Below are 15261 nucleotides of genomic sequence, written 5' to 3' on the forward strand. Positions count from 1 at the left end.
AGTCGGCGAACGTCAAGCGTGTTGAAAGGGACTTGTACGCGTTTACTTTAGACAGCAGTCTACGCCAGTCAAGTAACTACGATAGATAAATAGGTTCAAAGTTTCTTCGACGGTACGTAAACGTCGTTCTTAGACAAGCGCAGACAAGAAAGCTTTGCACGCGACCTGCGGACCATTGAGCTTTTTGCGCTTCTGACCTTGAACAGATGCATGTGCAACGTTTCAAACAGATTGATGGCCCTATCACCTTCCCATAAGCGCTGTTCACTTTTGACTATTTACCAACATAATAGAAGAGATGAAGGCAATAACTTGGAAATAACTGCAAGCATAAGAACATTTGTGCACAGTAGATAGAAACAAAGAAGAATCAAGAAGCTATCAACGACAATTTACATATGCGTTTTATTTATCATATGGAATCGTTCATATCTATGCTCATGCCCGTTTCGTATTTATCACATTAAGTATATCAGTAATACCGAAACATAATAAATCAGCTATATATGCAGGCATCATCAAGAAAGGAAACAGACGGCAATGCCAGCAGGACACTCTGCAGAAGAAGATATAGCCTTTTAAATGCCCTAGTTGCTCCCAGAAATCATCATAATATCATTAACAGGTTTGTACTCATGACTTCGGACTCATCAATGTTGGGATAAGTACACAATTAATGAAATGCTTAACAGACATTTTATCAGCACGTACCATTATGATCACACATAGCCTTATGCCGAACAGATTAGCTGGCGTCGAATGGAATAGATAAGTGTCTGTAAAGAAAATTTCTTGCTTGTAGCTCCTATCCATATATCGCTATATCTCGATAATACACATTGAATGAAATTGCCATAGTCACATACGCGTCTTTCGGTCCATATTGCATATAGCATGGAACAAGGCAGCAGCAAGAGGCAGAAAATAGCATATGAGGCGACTAGTGTTGCCTCTCTTCTCAAAGCGGTGATAGCTTCCTTTTCTCATCTCTACAAGGAGGCTGCTGCAGAGAATCAAGAATATAGAGCTAAGAGCAATTGATATGCTAAGATGAGACAGATATATCAGAGATCAGTAGTATTAGCTTGAGCTTATCATTAGAATCTATGAAAGTTCGGTGTCAAAAAGTTATTCAAAGCAGCTTGACATTAGCGGAAGCGCGTCAAATGCTGTCCATTACCTGACAATGGGATTATGTCCTGCGCTAAATGAACTACGGTGTTCCATAACCGCGAAGAGCTTTATATATTGATATAATAATTCCTTCTATCTTATGGAGTGAGATCTAGCGAAGAGAAAAGGACAAAGGTAACGGTGGGCGGGAACAACTAAATCACTTCGCTCTCGTGCAATATGGATGATACTTTATTACAATTGATCCATGTTACCGGAAGGATTTGGCCGGCTGCGGCGTAGGATGAAATACCGTCCTGTGGGTATTATTTGGCGATCGATTTACTAGATGCTTGCAAAGCAAAAGCGGTCTGCACGAAAATCATGACATCTACCAAAACGTCCTTCATGTAAATATCTTCGTTCAGCTCCATCGTATCACGAGAAGGACTGTATTCCTTTATATTGGGCTCACAGTCCAAGTGGAGGTCGATGGATGGCATAAAGAATCTGCTCACTCAGAGCGACTGAGGAGCTTGTTCTATCGACCGACGAGAAGTTCATCCCAATTCGTAGAGTCGGTGATATGTACAATCTCGCGACTGAAGGAGCCCAACAGCCGTGGAAAATGCTTTTCATGATCACACACACCAGTAGGTCGAGGCGAGCACCGGTAAACCGGTATAATTGCTTGCGTAGCACATCTAATGTCAACTGATGCGTCGTTTTTTAGACGTCATTTCACATTCATGTATACCGTAAATATTTGATACAGTAGTGACCGATGCGAAAGAAGATAATCTGAAGAAAACATATAGACACATATAAAGACGCTGTCGTTGTTCTTCAGGCACTTGCGAGTGAATATTTTGCGCCATATCTTCTTTGAGTCTTGGATCTCCATCTTCTTCAGAATGTAATGATATTCATCAATCCTTCGACTACGCTCGACGAGATCCATGTCCTCCAGAAATTCTGAACAGTCGTTTATACAGATATACTCAACAAGTCGGAGAGCATGATTTGCATCCACATGCCTGTCTCTCGTTTGGTCCTGGTAGACTTCATCCAAGACATGGATGAGATTCATTGCTGCCAGACTTCATGCATTCCTCCAGGGCACGGCTGTTTAGACATGAGTGGCGGTCTTTCCGAAGTCATTTCGTCGTCGAAAACTTCTCCAGCCGTATGCTTTTTCCATGAAAGTCAGTAAAGTGATTGAGACTGTTTCATATTCGATTTCGAATGCTGTTTACAACTGGTGAACACAAGAGGAGATGAAAAAGGTAAGAAAAATTCTCGTGCCTTGGCGCAAACAAAATGCTCCGTAGACATACCAGACACTGTTACTGACCATATGTATATATAAACATACGAATTTGTAGTTTAGATTTAAAGCTCTTCGAGATATACATGCTCAAATAAGAACAGAGAACTGCAAAATTACCGGATATATGGTTTATCCGAACATTTGGGAACTGCTAAGGCATCTGTCTTTTCGATGTTTTGCTATGCCTATCTTATAAAGAAAGATAGAGTTTAACAACTCAAATAAAGAGTATATCTATCGCTAAACACATACATTAAAAAACATTGGACGAAGACTAACGAAACTATATAGAAAAATGCAAAAAAAGAAATTTCTGCCTTTGGTATAACTAGTAATTAGAAAGTCAGTTCTCAGGTTCAAGGCTCTTGTGGCGCAATTGGCTAGCGCGTCTGACTGTTAATCAGGAGGTTGGTGGTTCGAGCCCACCCAGGAGCGTAGTTGATCTGGTAAATGCAGCTTCATCTACATTTTTGTTTTTTCCCGAATGGTCAAGTCACGTGATTTGAGAGTCGTCAGTCCACAAGCATTACTCTACCATTACTAGGTCTTTGACCATAGTTTGCATCCTATTTACTGTACAGATATTTTGGGGTTTCCGCTTAGAGATACTCTCCGGTTTTCCTAGGACTTTTTTTTAGATAAAGGATTGCACCGTTTTCTTATTATCCCTGCTTTCAACGAGGACCAGATGCTTGATGACTTATCGTTTCTCAATCCTTTGTTTCAATAACGTATCCTTGATCTATCAAGTCATCGTTTATTTACGTCTGGAATTCTCGAATTCAAGGATAATCTTTTTTGCTGTAGCGACTCATACCTCTCTAATACACTTGAGTGTACAATGTCGTCCTAAGAAACTATCACACTTGCTGTTATTAATCCGCAATGAAAGATGCATGATCCATCTGTCTCTGAGCAGAACGGAAGAACAGGCTGATCTGTCAATCTAAAAGTTCATAATTTTGAACGAGATGGTTACAAAATAGAACAAGTTACATCTCTTGGAAATAGATTATGATGTCCATCAATTCGCTACTTTTTCTTGCATTATTGATTGACATACAAATACGCATGAGGTGTTATGGACCCTATTACGAGGTTGAACTTTTTCATTTGATCTTCATGCGATGCGCTGCTTTGAGGCTTATTTCCAGAGCTAAGACTCTAATAAGCAGCGTTTCCAGCGACAGGGATAAAGGAGCATTTTTCATCAAGTATACCAAAAGTTTTTATTTTCTAAGGGTGTAAAATATAAATAATTAAAATGTATGCAATCCAAGCTGAGCAGAGAGGCTAGGTAGAAAGAAGTGATGTGTAATATAACTGCTGTCTGTACTAGATCAATGCTTAAGCAAGATGGAATGCGGCCAAAGCAGCAAAGATAATGGTGGCAAAAGCCATTCCACCGTTGTTGATCGAGCCAGCACCGGACCTGTTTTCAATCCAAGGTTGGGTATCTACAGATTCACCAATGTGGATGTAGGGAGCGTCGTGCTGTTTGGATGCATCGTAGCCGTCAGTGCCAGGAATTTGGTCCCAAGAGTCCAAACCTTGCTCGCACTCTTGCTTGATAGGAAAGTAGAACTTTTTGCTTCCATCATTGACTTCAGGGATGAAAACACGCATAGAAAAGTCCATAAACTGGCCACTAGGAATTGGTCCACCTTCCCACTTGACACTATGCACTCTGGATGTAACCTTGCGACCGCCAGGGCTCAGCTCCTGCGGTTCCGAGAGCTCTTGATTGCTAACAGTCGTATTCTGTTGAAATGGATGATGAATTTCAGTATAGAACCTTTTGTTAATGTTTTACAGAATGTTACCCAGCCAGGGATGTATTCAGCTTGAAGGGAAAGAATTTCTTGGGGGATTGTCACAGTAATTGCTCTAGTTGGAGATCCGTTCGCATTTTTGCAGCCGTGAGGAACACGAATGGAAGTTGTCAGATACAGACCACCTTCCTATTTGAAACGAAGCAAAAGAAAAAAAAAGACGATTAGATCCTTGGCACTGTTTAACACAACGGTGGCGTACTTCGTGGCTATCGACAGTCATTCCAAGGTGTGCTTGAGCTGGTAGAGCTGCCAGCACCGCAATGGTAGCAGCAATGAGGAAAGTCTTGAAAATAGACAGCATACTGTATATGTTCCGTTTACAATGAAGATACCCAAGTTATTTTTAATCCATCCTTTATATACACTATGTATCCATCAGATACGATAGATTCAGAAGCATAGAGAAAACTTCCTGCGATGCTGTGATCCAAAGTTTGGAGGTTTTCATACATACATCTGATAATGACGCGTGAACCAGAGCTTTTCGTTTTCGTGCCCAGTGATAATGTTGCAGGAATAAGTTCGGCTTTCCTGCGCGGAGAAAGAAGGGGTCACAGTCATGATCATTGCGATTATTTCATCCATTGATGCGTTACAGTTAAAGATACCTGTAGATTAGGTATAAGAATCAACACAGGAGCGAGCGGAAGGTACAGAATCAATTGCAAAGTGCTTGCAAGAGTCATATCGCGTATTGAAGTGTGTGTGCATGCTGAAAGGGAAGCCATCATCACCGAGATCCGCGCCTTGCGATCCCTCGGTCTGACGTGACACAAATCTCGAGAATCTAATATTTTCCAAACCCGTGGAATCTTGCTTGCGAGCGCACTGACCTCTGGGATAATCAATATGCCGTCTCTCTCCTTTCTAGCTTTCTGCCATGATTGTGCCTGCAATCGATTATATAATATCACTAGCAGTTTTCCATGCCATTCATTGAATTTTTTCCTTGTCGAATTGAATATCTATAAAGGATGCAGACAATTCAAGTTATTACACATCGTTTTTAAAGCCTATAGATTGAAATTAGTATGTGCTGGAGCCGAAAAGAAACTCAAGAACAATTTCTATTTTCCATGGAAACCTGACATTAACACATACGGTACCTGAACAGTGACGTTACAGAGCAAAGACATTATCAGATACGTAGAACCCTCTATACTTTGCAAGTAACCACGGTGAAAAAGATCTTCCGGATGATTCATGAGTAATCTTCGTGTTGGCTAAAATTCTTGCGCGGAAAAATTCCATGAGACTCTAGTAGGTCTTTGTGAAATCTCAGCGATGATCCTTCTCGTCTTTCGATACATCAAGCGGAACACAGTGGTGAACTTAATTCAAACTTTCTTTCATCGGACGCTTCCGGCACCATGAAACAAACTTTTGTGAAATGAAAAAAAAAAGAATATCTTGATCGCTATGATGCTAGATATTTGTATTTTAGAGAAGAAGGGTGATAGAGAGGAAAATAGAGAAAGAGAGGAGGTCAATGCAAAAAAGGCTACATGGTTTCTAAATGGCAAAAATTTAAAGATTTATGCTGGAGACAGGAAGGAATTAAGGGTGCTTGTTGCTTTTTGATACAGATTGTTTTTGTAAAGGATTTATCGCTTAGCGCGAGGATCAGGACCCAATCCGACCTCTGACCCTGCTACCAAAAGGCATTCGCGGATAAGACCGACAACCACTTCGTCTTTGCATGTAATCATAGTACACAAGGCAGGATACAAATGGAACAAATGGCCTCGTTGTCCCGAAAGCAATTGCTGCTTCGTGGAGCCTTCATCCTCTGGTTTGATAGGCAAGATATTCTCACGCAACTTGAGCTCGATCGATTGTTGGAGGAGAAATAGCATTTCGTCTTTGCGTACTCTATTGGTAGTAATAATTAGCATTGGAATCAAAACAAATGGGAATCGCCTCACCCCATCAAATACCTTGGGAACGGACAGCGGCCTAAAAGCGGCTCGTCAGCCGTGTAGTTACGGAGGATAGTATCGCATCGTTCCAAAAGGTACGGCGCTGTAGCGCACGCGATACGTCTCCTCACGTCTGGGTGATCTGAATCTTTGTCAATATACTATGGATTGTCTCCTTTCTTCAAACCTCGTACCTTGCTTTTCTGCAGAACAGAGTGTAAACAATGCTTTCAGAGCTGCATAAGCAAATGACTCCTTCATGACAGGTACAATTGTTCCGGTGGTCCCAAGGATATCGCTGGAGCGATCGTTGGAATATCTAGTTTCGTCTTCTATGGCTAGTTCCTTGGTTGCAACCTCTTCGGCGGTCTCTCCGTCTCTTCGATGCGAGCTGCTTTCATCAACGTAATATAAACGGGAGCTTTCATGTATAACATGGACCAATTTTTGTATGAGCTCCTCTGGAACGCGGGGTTGACCAAGATAAATGATAATGTCGCTTTGAATAACGCTCAGAACAGAGATATCAAAATGCTCGTCAACGTCAAGTTCTTCAATGGACATGCTGGACGGAGGTGTGCTGCATGGATCATGGTCAGTTACGATTCGTACAAGAGTATTTTGTTTTCTATATCCAACCTTGGTGATAGAAGACTGCCTTCAAGGATATCTACAAGTGTACGCCAGATGCCTTCGAAGCGATCCTGTGGTATCTCTGTGTATTATGAATGGAGGATGAGAACGGAACGGGCAAATAGGAACGCGAATTTCTGCAAACAAACCTTTATCAAAGTTATGTACTTTCTCAAGACCAAGTAGCAAAATATCCAAAAGAGAAGATGTAGCCATCTTCCAAAGTGGTGTCTTATCGTCACCATGCTTATATGATGGGGGACAATCATACTTGAGCTTCATAGGAATGCCGTAACCTGCAATTATCCGTTCAAACACTCCTTCCGAGTACAGAGCTACATTGTCAGCATGCGCCTTGAACAGATCCGCCACGATTTTGCTACATGTCTTATTGAGAGCAATATAGGTGACTGTTGAGTACCGTCGTTGCTTGGACGAGGCATTCTTAGATTTGTCGTTGGCGTCGGTTGGGCTGAGAAATGCCAGAGTCATATACTCGGCTAGATCTTTGAGTACAAGCGGTGGTACATCGGGTGCATCCATATCGAGTGTGCTGATGACTTTTAGGACTGCTTCCTGTAGTGGAGACAGACTGTCAATGTCGGGCCGGTATTGAGGACTAGTCGGATACACTAGAACATCTCGTAACACTCGTAGCAAGGACTGAATATCGCTTAATGAAAAGTCGCACGATATTACACTGTACAGATCAGTAAACGTATTGACGTAGACTGTCAACATTTCCTGTGAAAAATCAGTGAGAATGGGTGCTGCGCTGGAGGAGGACAGAGAAAGTGTCAATGACTGGAACTCTGCATTCAGATTCTTGCTGCGTTCTCCTGGGATATCGTTTGTATTTGCGGGCGGGTTGACGGCAGCTTGACCAATTACTAGCCACGATGACCATGCTTCCTTCCAAAGTTTGTGCAATTCAGGTATGTTCTTCTCAGCCGGTGGGGTCGAGATCGTTTTAAAGCTCTTCATACTAGCAAGAGATACTTCTTGGCTCGGGCGTAAGCATGAATCTTCAAGATGTGCCAGCAGCAGCATCCAAGCTGATTCGAAGCGTGGCAGTTTTGATAGCTTTTCCAGAAAGTCGTGAAATATGTTGGATATGCCAGTGAGAACAAGTACTTTAGTTTCATCCCACTGCTTATCCGCCGTGTCCCGGGAGTGGTGTAGCATAAATCCTGATGCATCGCGATCCGTTGAACCTACTGCTGGTGGAGACTTTGCGAGTTGAGCGTGCATTATCTTGACAGCGCGTATAGATGACATCTTAATGCCATCCAACAACGGAAATAGTACATCCCAGATACAAGCATTCCAGAGGTGGGCTTCCAGTTCGTTACCATTCATCATGATTGTGCGGAACAGTGTTTGATTCGCGCCATTTCGCACTTCAGGTCGTCTATCTGTGCATAAATGCGACAGCTGAAGGAGCAGTAACATCCATAGGATGCATAGTGTTTTTGTTGTCTCCTCCGCACCCAATACCCGATCGATTTTCAAGCTTTCTTTTTCGATCGCTTCGTCCTTGTCGCCACCAGTTTGCTTTAGGATATCCATTCGTTTCGTTTGGATGAAATCAGATAAATTCCACAGGAGACCGATTGCCGTCAAGCTGATGTTGAGATCCTCGCTCTGATTGCCAAACGCTCCCAAGGCTGAGATACATTGTCTAAGGCAATCAGGAGAAAGCAATGACAAAAAGTCAGTGCAGATAAGCTGAAGACCAGCAAACGCAACTTTGATGAGACCACTGGCTCCTTTAGATCCATGCATAATCGTAGACTGGTTCGTTACAGTCAACAGTGAAGAGGATGTAGTTTCCAAGCTGGACCTCTCCGTCCTAGCCTCGTCTTCAATGCTTTTCTCTTCCTCCAAGTCGTCTGTAAAGTCTCCTCCTTGATGCGATTGATCTGCCGTAACGTGCTTGATCATATCAAATATATGACTCCATCCACTTGTGAAGGAATGACCAGACGTCTGAAGCAACTTGTTTAGAGTCTCCAAACCCATTCTTTGGACCTCTGGATATGTCTTTCCGTGGTCTGTTTCCTCTTTCGATGAAGAGTAATTAATGCACCGATTCAGAGCTGTCAGTAAACGTATTTGGAACTCTTCATCAGTCTCTTTGTTTTCAGCCAGACTGTGATCCATTGCCGTGATAATAATGTCGGCAATAGTCTCACAGCATTGTGTTCGTATACTGCTTGGCGTCTGTGGGTAATTGGCTGTCGCGATCAAATGTGATAGGATTAAATCCCATCCCCCAATATCTTTCTCCGAGTTGAGTAGACGATCCATGTTTAGAATTGCAATGTAATGCAATTTATCAACTGCAAATGATTTTACATGGAAGACTTTCTAAAAAGCCTGTCAGTGAAACTATAAAGCTCCTTGCTCGCTTGTTGAAATATATAGTTACCATCCTTGATGCTTTGCCGCTAGAACTAGATACGTTTTGATCATCTCCAAACGGGAGCCCACTGATTTCCGCACTCAGCTGGCAGAGCGCCGTTGCAAATGATATAAAGGCCTTATCCTCAAGATATTTTGTATTCTCAAACAGGCGGTTCATTGATGCCTGAATAATAGAGACGTGATCCACATCAACATTTGCATTTGGGGATGATTGTCCTTAAAAATAATGCGTAGTATGAGTATGTGATCATAATTCTCGTACACAAAAATCACGATTGAGCATACCTGGTGAGCCGGGTAGATTGGGTGATGTTTGAATTGAAGTTGAGTTAGATAATGTTCGACGCAGGTTATGCACACTTTGCGCTACTCCAGTTGCTCCTGCGGCTCCTTTGGGAGTTGGTCGGTTTAAAAGCAGAAATTCTGCATGTTGCAGAGTTTCCAGCACCAGATACCACGACGAACCGAGGACACCACCCAAATACATGGCTATGTTGAGAAGTACACGCAAGCTGTACAGGTTCTTGTCGCTAAATTGTATATTAGATAGCATCTGTTGTTGCTGAGCTGGTAGTTCCATGTATGACAATGCAGCTGTAGTCGTGGAAACCGTTGCTAAACTCGTTGAACTACTTGCGCTTTTACTGGACAAAAGGCCGGAGGACAAAGCAGAGCTGGCCGCCACAGAGTTTTTGCACAAGTTCGTCAAGAAAGCATCTCGCGGAACAACAAGATCGAGGACGCCGCATACGTTGGTGAAGTTTTGATAAGATCGCATTGTGCATTGAAAAAGCTCTTCGTCAAGGTTTGCGGATAAATAAAAAGACATGGCAGCCAGCAACCCAGGCCACGCAACGTTTGCCATGTCCGTCACCAAGGTCATATCTTTCTTTAGTTTCGCTGCCGTGTCCGTCGTCTCTTCTTTGGCTTTCTCTGTAGATGAAGTTTCTGCGTTTGATGTACTCGTCGATCGATTCGTGGTACTGCTGAAACTCTTGTTGCTACCTGCCGCGAATCGAGGCAAGACCAGTCCAGCCAGTCCATCAGCAACTGAATTAAGGCACACTGCTGCTAAATAATAGATATAGGTATCGGGTATGGGTGGCGGTTCAGCTTTATCCAGCTGATCGATGCTTTACAACGAAGCTAGTTAGCCCAGGTCGTCCATCGCGGCAGATTGACTTACCATTGTATCCGCATAGTAGACGTGGATGCTCCAAGACTGACACCATTGGATTCATTTGCATTGAAGGCGGTGCTGCTACTCATTGAAAGCGAGTATGTAGTGGATCCAGCTGCGTGGTCCAAGCTATCACGACCGCCTTGGGTTGCACCTATCAGTTGTGGTTTCTCGGTTGCCAAGCGTCCAAAAGCAGTGATCATGTCACGGAAGACTTCAGCTGTATTGCCTGCATGGTCGTACCAGTTGAAAATCGCGCACAGCAAAAGTGGATCTGTGCAGACGCCTCGAAATATTTCCATTGCCAGCACTCTCTGCCATTGGGGATTCTCGGGCTCCAGAGTCTTTACAAACATGGATAAAAATATCTCGCATTCCATGATCTATACATAGATCTCGTTTAACCCTTGTAAAGGAATAACCTAAAATTAACATACCAAAATTTCGCTAAACTGCTTGATCAAAATGTAGACGACTCGTGTAAGGCGCATCGTTTGAGGAAATTCGTTCTTTTCTGAAAAGTTTCGTATGATGAGCGGACATACTGTTTCGCGCAACAGCGAGCTCAGCTCCTTATGCTGCATAGCATCTTACGTCAGTCTCATTTGTATACCACTAGTTTTTTCTAACACATACCGTACGGAAGAGGTTGTAATGGTTGGTAAGAACGCTTTCAATTAACTCCAGACCAAAGGTTTTCGACAGATGACTCAATCTCAGAAACTCTGGCTGCTCACCGTTCGTCAATAAACACAAATCTTGAAACAAATAATAGGCGTCCTTTGCGCATGGCCGTAACTCCATTTTTTCTCCAGAGTTAAGTTGTATTTCTGAAAATGTGGGATTAGTATCCATTTAGCACGGTAATATCACCATGTATATTTACCATGTTTTCCCTCATCTTCCGCTGGCTGCTGAGCATCCTCCTTTGCCACCTTGTCAAAAACGAAGATAACAAGCTGTCTCAACGTAGCTGCGGCCGTGTTATTTACTACTACAATCTTGGAGTCTTGTAATCGAAAACAGATTAACAGTGCCTAGGTCCTTGCTAAGTCGACGAAATTATTTCCAGGCTGAATATTGAGTACCTCGGCAAGAATATCATCATGTACACTGCGATAATTCGTCAAAAGCGGCAAAACGGTCTGCAGGATTTTAAGCTGGATTTCCACTCCATGTACGCTGATATCCGTTAATTTCCTCAAGATGGTACGAACCGACGTCTTTTTACGCAATGAATTAGCAAGATGTTTATGTCATATGTAGCCATGGACGATCGTATATCAAATTATTACTTACCTCTGGTATAGCATGGAATGATATAAGCTTCTGTATGCAGCCTATAGCGATGGTAACCAGTTTCACCTGTTTTGTCTCACATGCAAGTATAAACGGTCGCAAAGCATCTTCAGATTTCGATAGCTCTTTGTAATATTGTACAAGAATTAATATATGTGTCCCTTTTTGACACGCATAAATGGATTCTGCGTACCGTTTGCAATATTGTGACCCGGTCGTTCCTTGAAGCTTCGCAGTATAGCGCTTAGTCGTTCGGAAGCCTGGCAAAGTTGTCAGCTAAAAAGTAAATAGACGATCGTTCACTGGTGTACCTCTTTGATTTCTGGGTGCTTGCGGCGTGCCTCGCTTGATAGAGTTAAGAGTTCCGTCTGCAGGAACGCAGTCAAGCCACTCATTACGCCGCGCAGTTAAAAGGAGCAAGGAATGGATGTCAAGGTGCGGTTGATGAGCGCTAACTTGGGTCTGTAATGGAGGATGATTGCAATAAAAAGGTAAGAACCAAGCGCTGTCAATGTATAGCTAGTGCGCGAAGTCTCGAGAAAATGGCAAGACCAACGTGGCAGAAGACTCATGCGGCGCTGGAAAAATTGCTGACTTTGCATGCCGAATGAATGAAGACCATTTAGAATACCACTAATCGTTATATGTCCTATAATGCTAATCATTCACACTTTAATTGTTCGGCTATTACGAGCGAGTACACATTGATATCAACAACATACACAGCGAAGTAACACGGTCAATGAAATGGATCCGTGAGCGTTTACGGGAAATGCGTGAGGAACGGGATCGTTTGAAAGTCATCATAACCGCCAAACGCAGAGCTATCGAATACGAACAGAGACGGATCATAGAGTATATCCTCGCTGGCGGTTCAGATGCGCTGTATAAACAAGAGCAACAGCAGCAGTCGCCAGACATGAAGTGGCACCTCCCAGATACGAGGTCCATACGAGTGTTGGAGCATTGTCATATAATTAGCATTCCTTCCTGTAATCATTCCAATTTCCACGTCATTGATATTTATGTTGTATAAAATGGTATATATATTTAAATTTGTACGTAGCATGCAATCTGGATAATCCGCAGTACAAAGTAGATAGATCATGTAGAAAGAATCACGTTAGTTAATAGTATGAAATATTATCATCATTTGTTGAGGAGGATGGTCGGGTTCTTCGGAACGTCCGAGTGTTGCAAGAATCCTGTGTAACTGTATATCGCGCGTTGTCTTTTACGAAAGGGTTCTCCCGAAATAAACAGATACGTCTCTTCTGGAAACGGTTGTGTTATTGGTTGGCGAAGATCGTTTCGATCATCGCGTTTGTTAGGATGCCAAGAAGTATGCGGACGTTGCACATTTATTCGTCATCTTCTAGTTTGGAAGATAATCTTGTATCTACGGTGTCTTCAGACATCTGGCTGAGGTATGCGCCGAATAGTAAACTGGCCACAAGCTAATGTCGTAGCTGGAGTACTTCCGGTCCTTTCGTTGTTGGCAATGGCTGTTTTTATGAACGCTGCATTTACTGGAAACCTTGGGCCATATTTTTTCCGCGATCTAGATCGCGACGCTGTCTGATGTTGATCTAACAATTATTACTCCTGCAGAATGCCTCTGATCTGAAAGGTTGTGTTATGTGTGGTTGTGCAAGGCACCCTCTTTGCGTGGGAGTGTCTTCATTTAAGTTCCGCCCGCGTGGACAGTTGTGTGGACAGTTGTGTTGGGGGACTGTCTTCAACGAATGCTGGGAGGAGCAGGAACCGTTTTAGACTCCGAGACGCACCTACGAGGAGCGTCAACAAATTTGACGCCTTCGAGACTTCGCTATAATGTAACTACCTCGATTTTCCGTATTGAATGATACCTTTGAACTGTCCCATGTCATAAAATTCGCCCAGCTTTCATATGATACCAAGCAGCCAAGTTTTGCAACGAGGCTGACCACCAGACTTGCACGGGGGATCCACTGGCCTCATTCATCGTCGCAGCAGCCTTTATCGTCCAAGTCAGAGCTGCTTTTGTGTCGACTACGAGAGCTATGATAATTATCACACTTGAAACGTAGGCCTCAGCAAGTTTACGGACACGTATGCCTTCCATAGCCACTCCAACAATTTGCGTTTTTTGGCCGACAGCTCACTTTCATATTGTGACACATTGAGAGCCAGGCTTTTCCGGCAAGTAAACTGTTTTTTTATTGCGCAGTCTCCGTATTAACATTGATGTTAATATATTTCCGTTATTTTTATCCATTGCCACACAGCCTTTGAGCAGGATTTCTCAAGGAAAATCTCTTTCGTTCTTGTCCTGCTACTCCACCTTCGCTCCTATTTGCTCTTGGATCTCATATCACGATGCATGGATTTGATGCGAATTTCTGTTATTTTCAGCCTTCAAAAAATCCGTTCGTACTCGTCGCATCTCTGTATGACGATTATGCGTTGGAAATGGTCTGGATACTCTTCAAAGGCAGGAAAGACAGGTTTAGCAACCTCCAGCCTGGAACTTTGAGATAGTCCTTGCAACGATTACAGATTTCCTTGGAAGGCATTAGAATTTCGTTAATGAGGTGTCTTTCAAATTCTACAGAGCCTTACAAACTCTTTATATTAGTTATATTGGATCTTGCAGCTCCATATGTAAACAAAGTTTCAAAAAAATATTCAATAGTATAGTTTCTACAGAGTATAATGCATACTGGTTAAACGACTTTATTCGTCAGCTGAAAGCTCGTATTCACTTGTGAACGAGATCAAAGAGATGTCTTCTTTGACCGCAGAGCCGCCAACGTCGTTTTGGATCTCTGCAATCCTGTCGTTTTGCAGATTGAATGCATCGTTCCACTTAATTTTCTGCAATTGCATTATTCGTCTATACATGTTCTCCCAATAAAAACTGCTGCTGAACGTTTTCTTCAGCGTTGACTTGTATCAAGGATTTGGATGGCGGCGACAGACGGTCTCTGCGACCGTTCGGGTTGAATATCACTTCATTGGGTGACATATCCAGTGTCGCTGCAATTTGCCGTTTTGGTGTATAAATGGTAATATAAAAGTTTCACAAAATGCGACATTACTTTTGGAAAAAAGTGTGTACAGTGTATGTCGAAATTTGGAGATTGGATAATTGCTTATGCTCTAACCGCATTAATTGCAGCTGTTAATTTCCTTGGCTCATTCATGTTTCTCAGGATCTCTTCCGCAAACTCCTTGCTGCCGGCTGAGACCCTTTGAGCAGATGCGCGAGCAGAGTCAGGGCATTTCAAGTAGCAAAAACGTCCTGCACCACGTGAAGAACATTAATCGCATGATAATGGGTTCCACAGAACCATAGGTTGTTCCAGGAGCCATATGCAGTATGCACGCTGACCAGGCTTTGAGCGGTGCCTGATCCTCGGGAGCAGTGTAATCGAAGTTGACATTGTGGTTGATTGCTGTCGGGAGAGCAATCATGTTCTGATATTTTTATGAGTTCAATGTGCATATAAAAACACTGGTTATATCCAAAATGAATGGAAACGA

General features: G+C 42.8%; 3 protein-coding genes and 1 non-coding gene across 4 annotated transcripts; 1 reads left to right on the top strand and 3 right to left on the bottom strand.

The window, feature by feature from the left end:
- The first annotated feature begins 2804 nt into the window (after positions 1–2804).
- On the top strand, positions 2805–2878 carry VTP01DRAFT_t72. The gene has a single exon. It is a non-coding gene; the product is annotated as a tRNA-Asn (tRNA).
- A 912-nt stretch (positions 2879–3790) lies between these two features.
- VTP01DRAFT_2733 (uncharacterized protein) lies at positions 3791–4579 on the bottom strand (the record flags this gene model as incomplete). The annotated part of the gene is made up of 3 exons (XM_069381227.1): positions 3791–4204; positions 4267–4404; positions 4478–4579. The coding sequence occupies 3 exons, from the start codon at positions 4577–4579 to the stop codon at positions 3791–3793; spliced, it is 654 nt and encodes a 217-aa protein (XP_069236940.1).
- Positions 4580–5882: 1303 nt separating this feature from the next.
- Positions 5883–12131, bottom strand: VTP01DRAFT_2734 (uncharacterized protein; the record flags this gene model as incomplete). The annotated part of the gene is made up of 15 exons (XM_069381228.1): positions 5883–6150; positions 6216–6339; positions 6392–6777; positions 6837–6912; positions 6980–9200; positions 9262–9473; positions 9543–10390; positions 10444–10820; positions 10875–11015; positions 11074–11267; positions 11324–11474; positions 11526–11660; positions 11737–11861; positions 11930–11996; positions 12048–12131. The coding sequence occupies 15 exons, from the start codon at positions 12129–12131 to the stop codon at positions 5883–5885; spliced, it is 5409 nt and encodes a 1802-aa protein (XP_069236941.1).
- Positions 12132–14870: 2739 nt separating this feature from the next.
- VTP01DRAFT_2735 (uncharacterized protein) lies at positions 14871–15192 on the bottom strand (the record flags this gene model as incomplete). Its single annotated transcript, XM_069381229.1, has 2 exons — positions 14871–14967; positions 15026–15192. 2 exons carry the CDS (start codon positions 15190–15192, stop codon positions 14871–14873), a joined length of 264 nt encoding a protein of 87 aa, XP_069236942.1.
- Between the last annotated feature and the right edge of the window lie 69 nt (positions 15193–15261).

This window comes from Rhizomucor pusillus, assembly GCF_041956525.1.
Source record: "Rhizomucor pusillus strain CBS 183.67 unplaced genomic scaffold VTP01scaffold_14, whole genome shotgun sequence".
In the NCBI taxonomy this organism is placed as follows: Eukaryota; Fungi; Mucoromycota; class Mucoromycetes; order Mucorales; family Lichtheimiaceae; genus Rhizomucor; species Rhizomucor pusillus.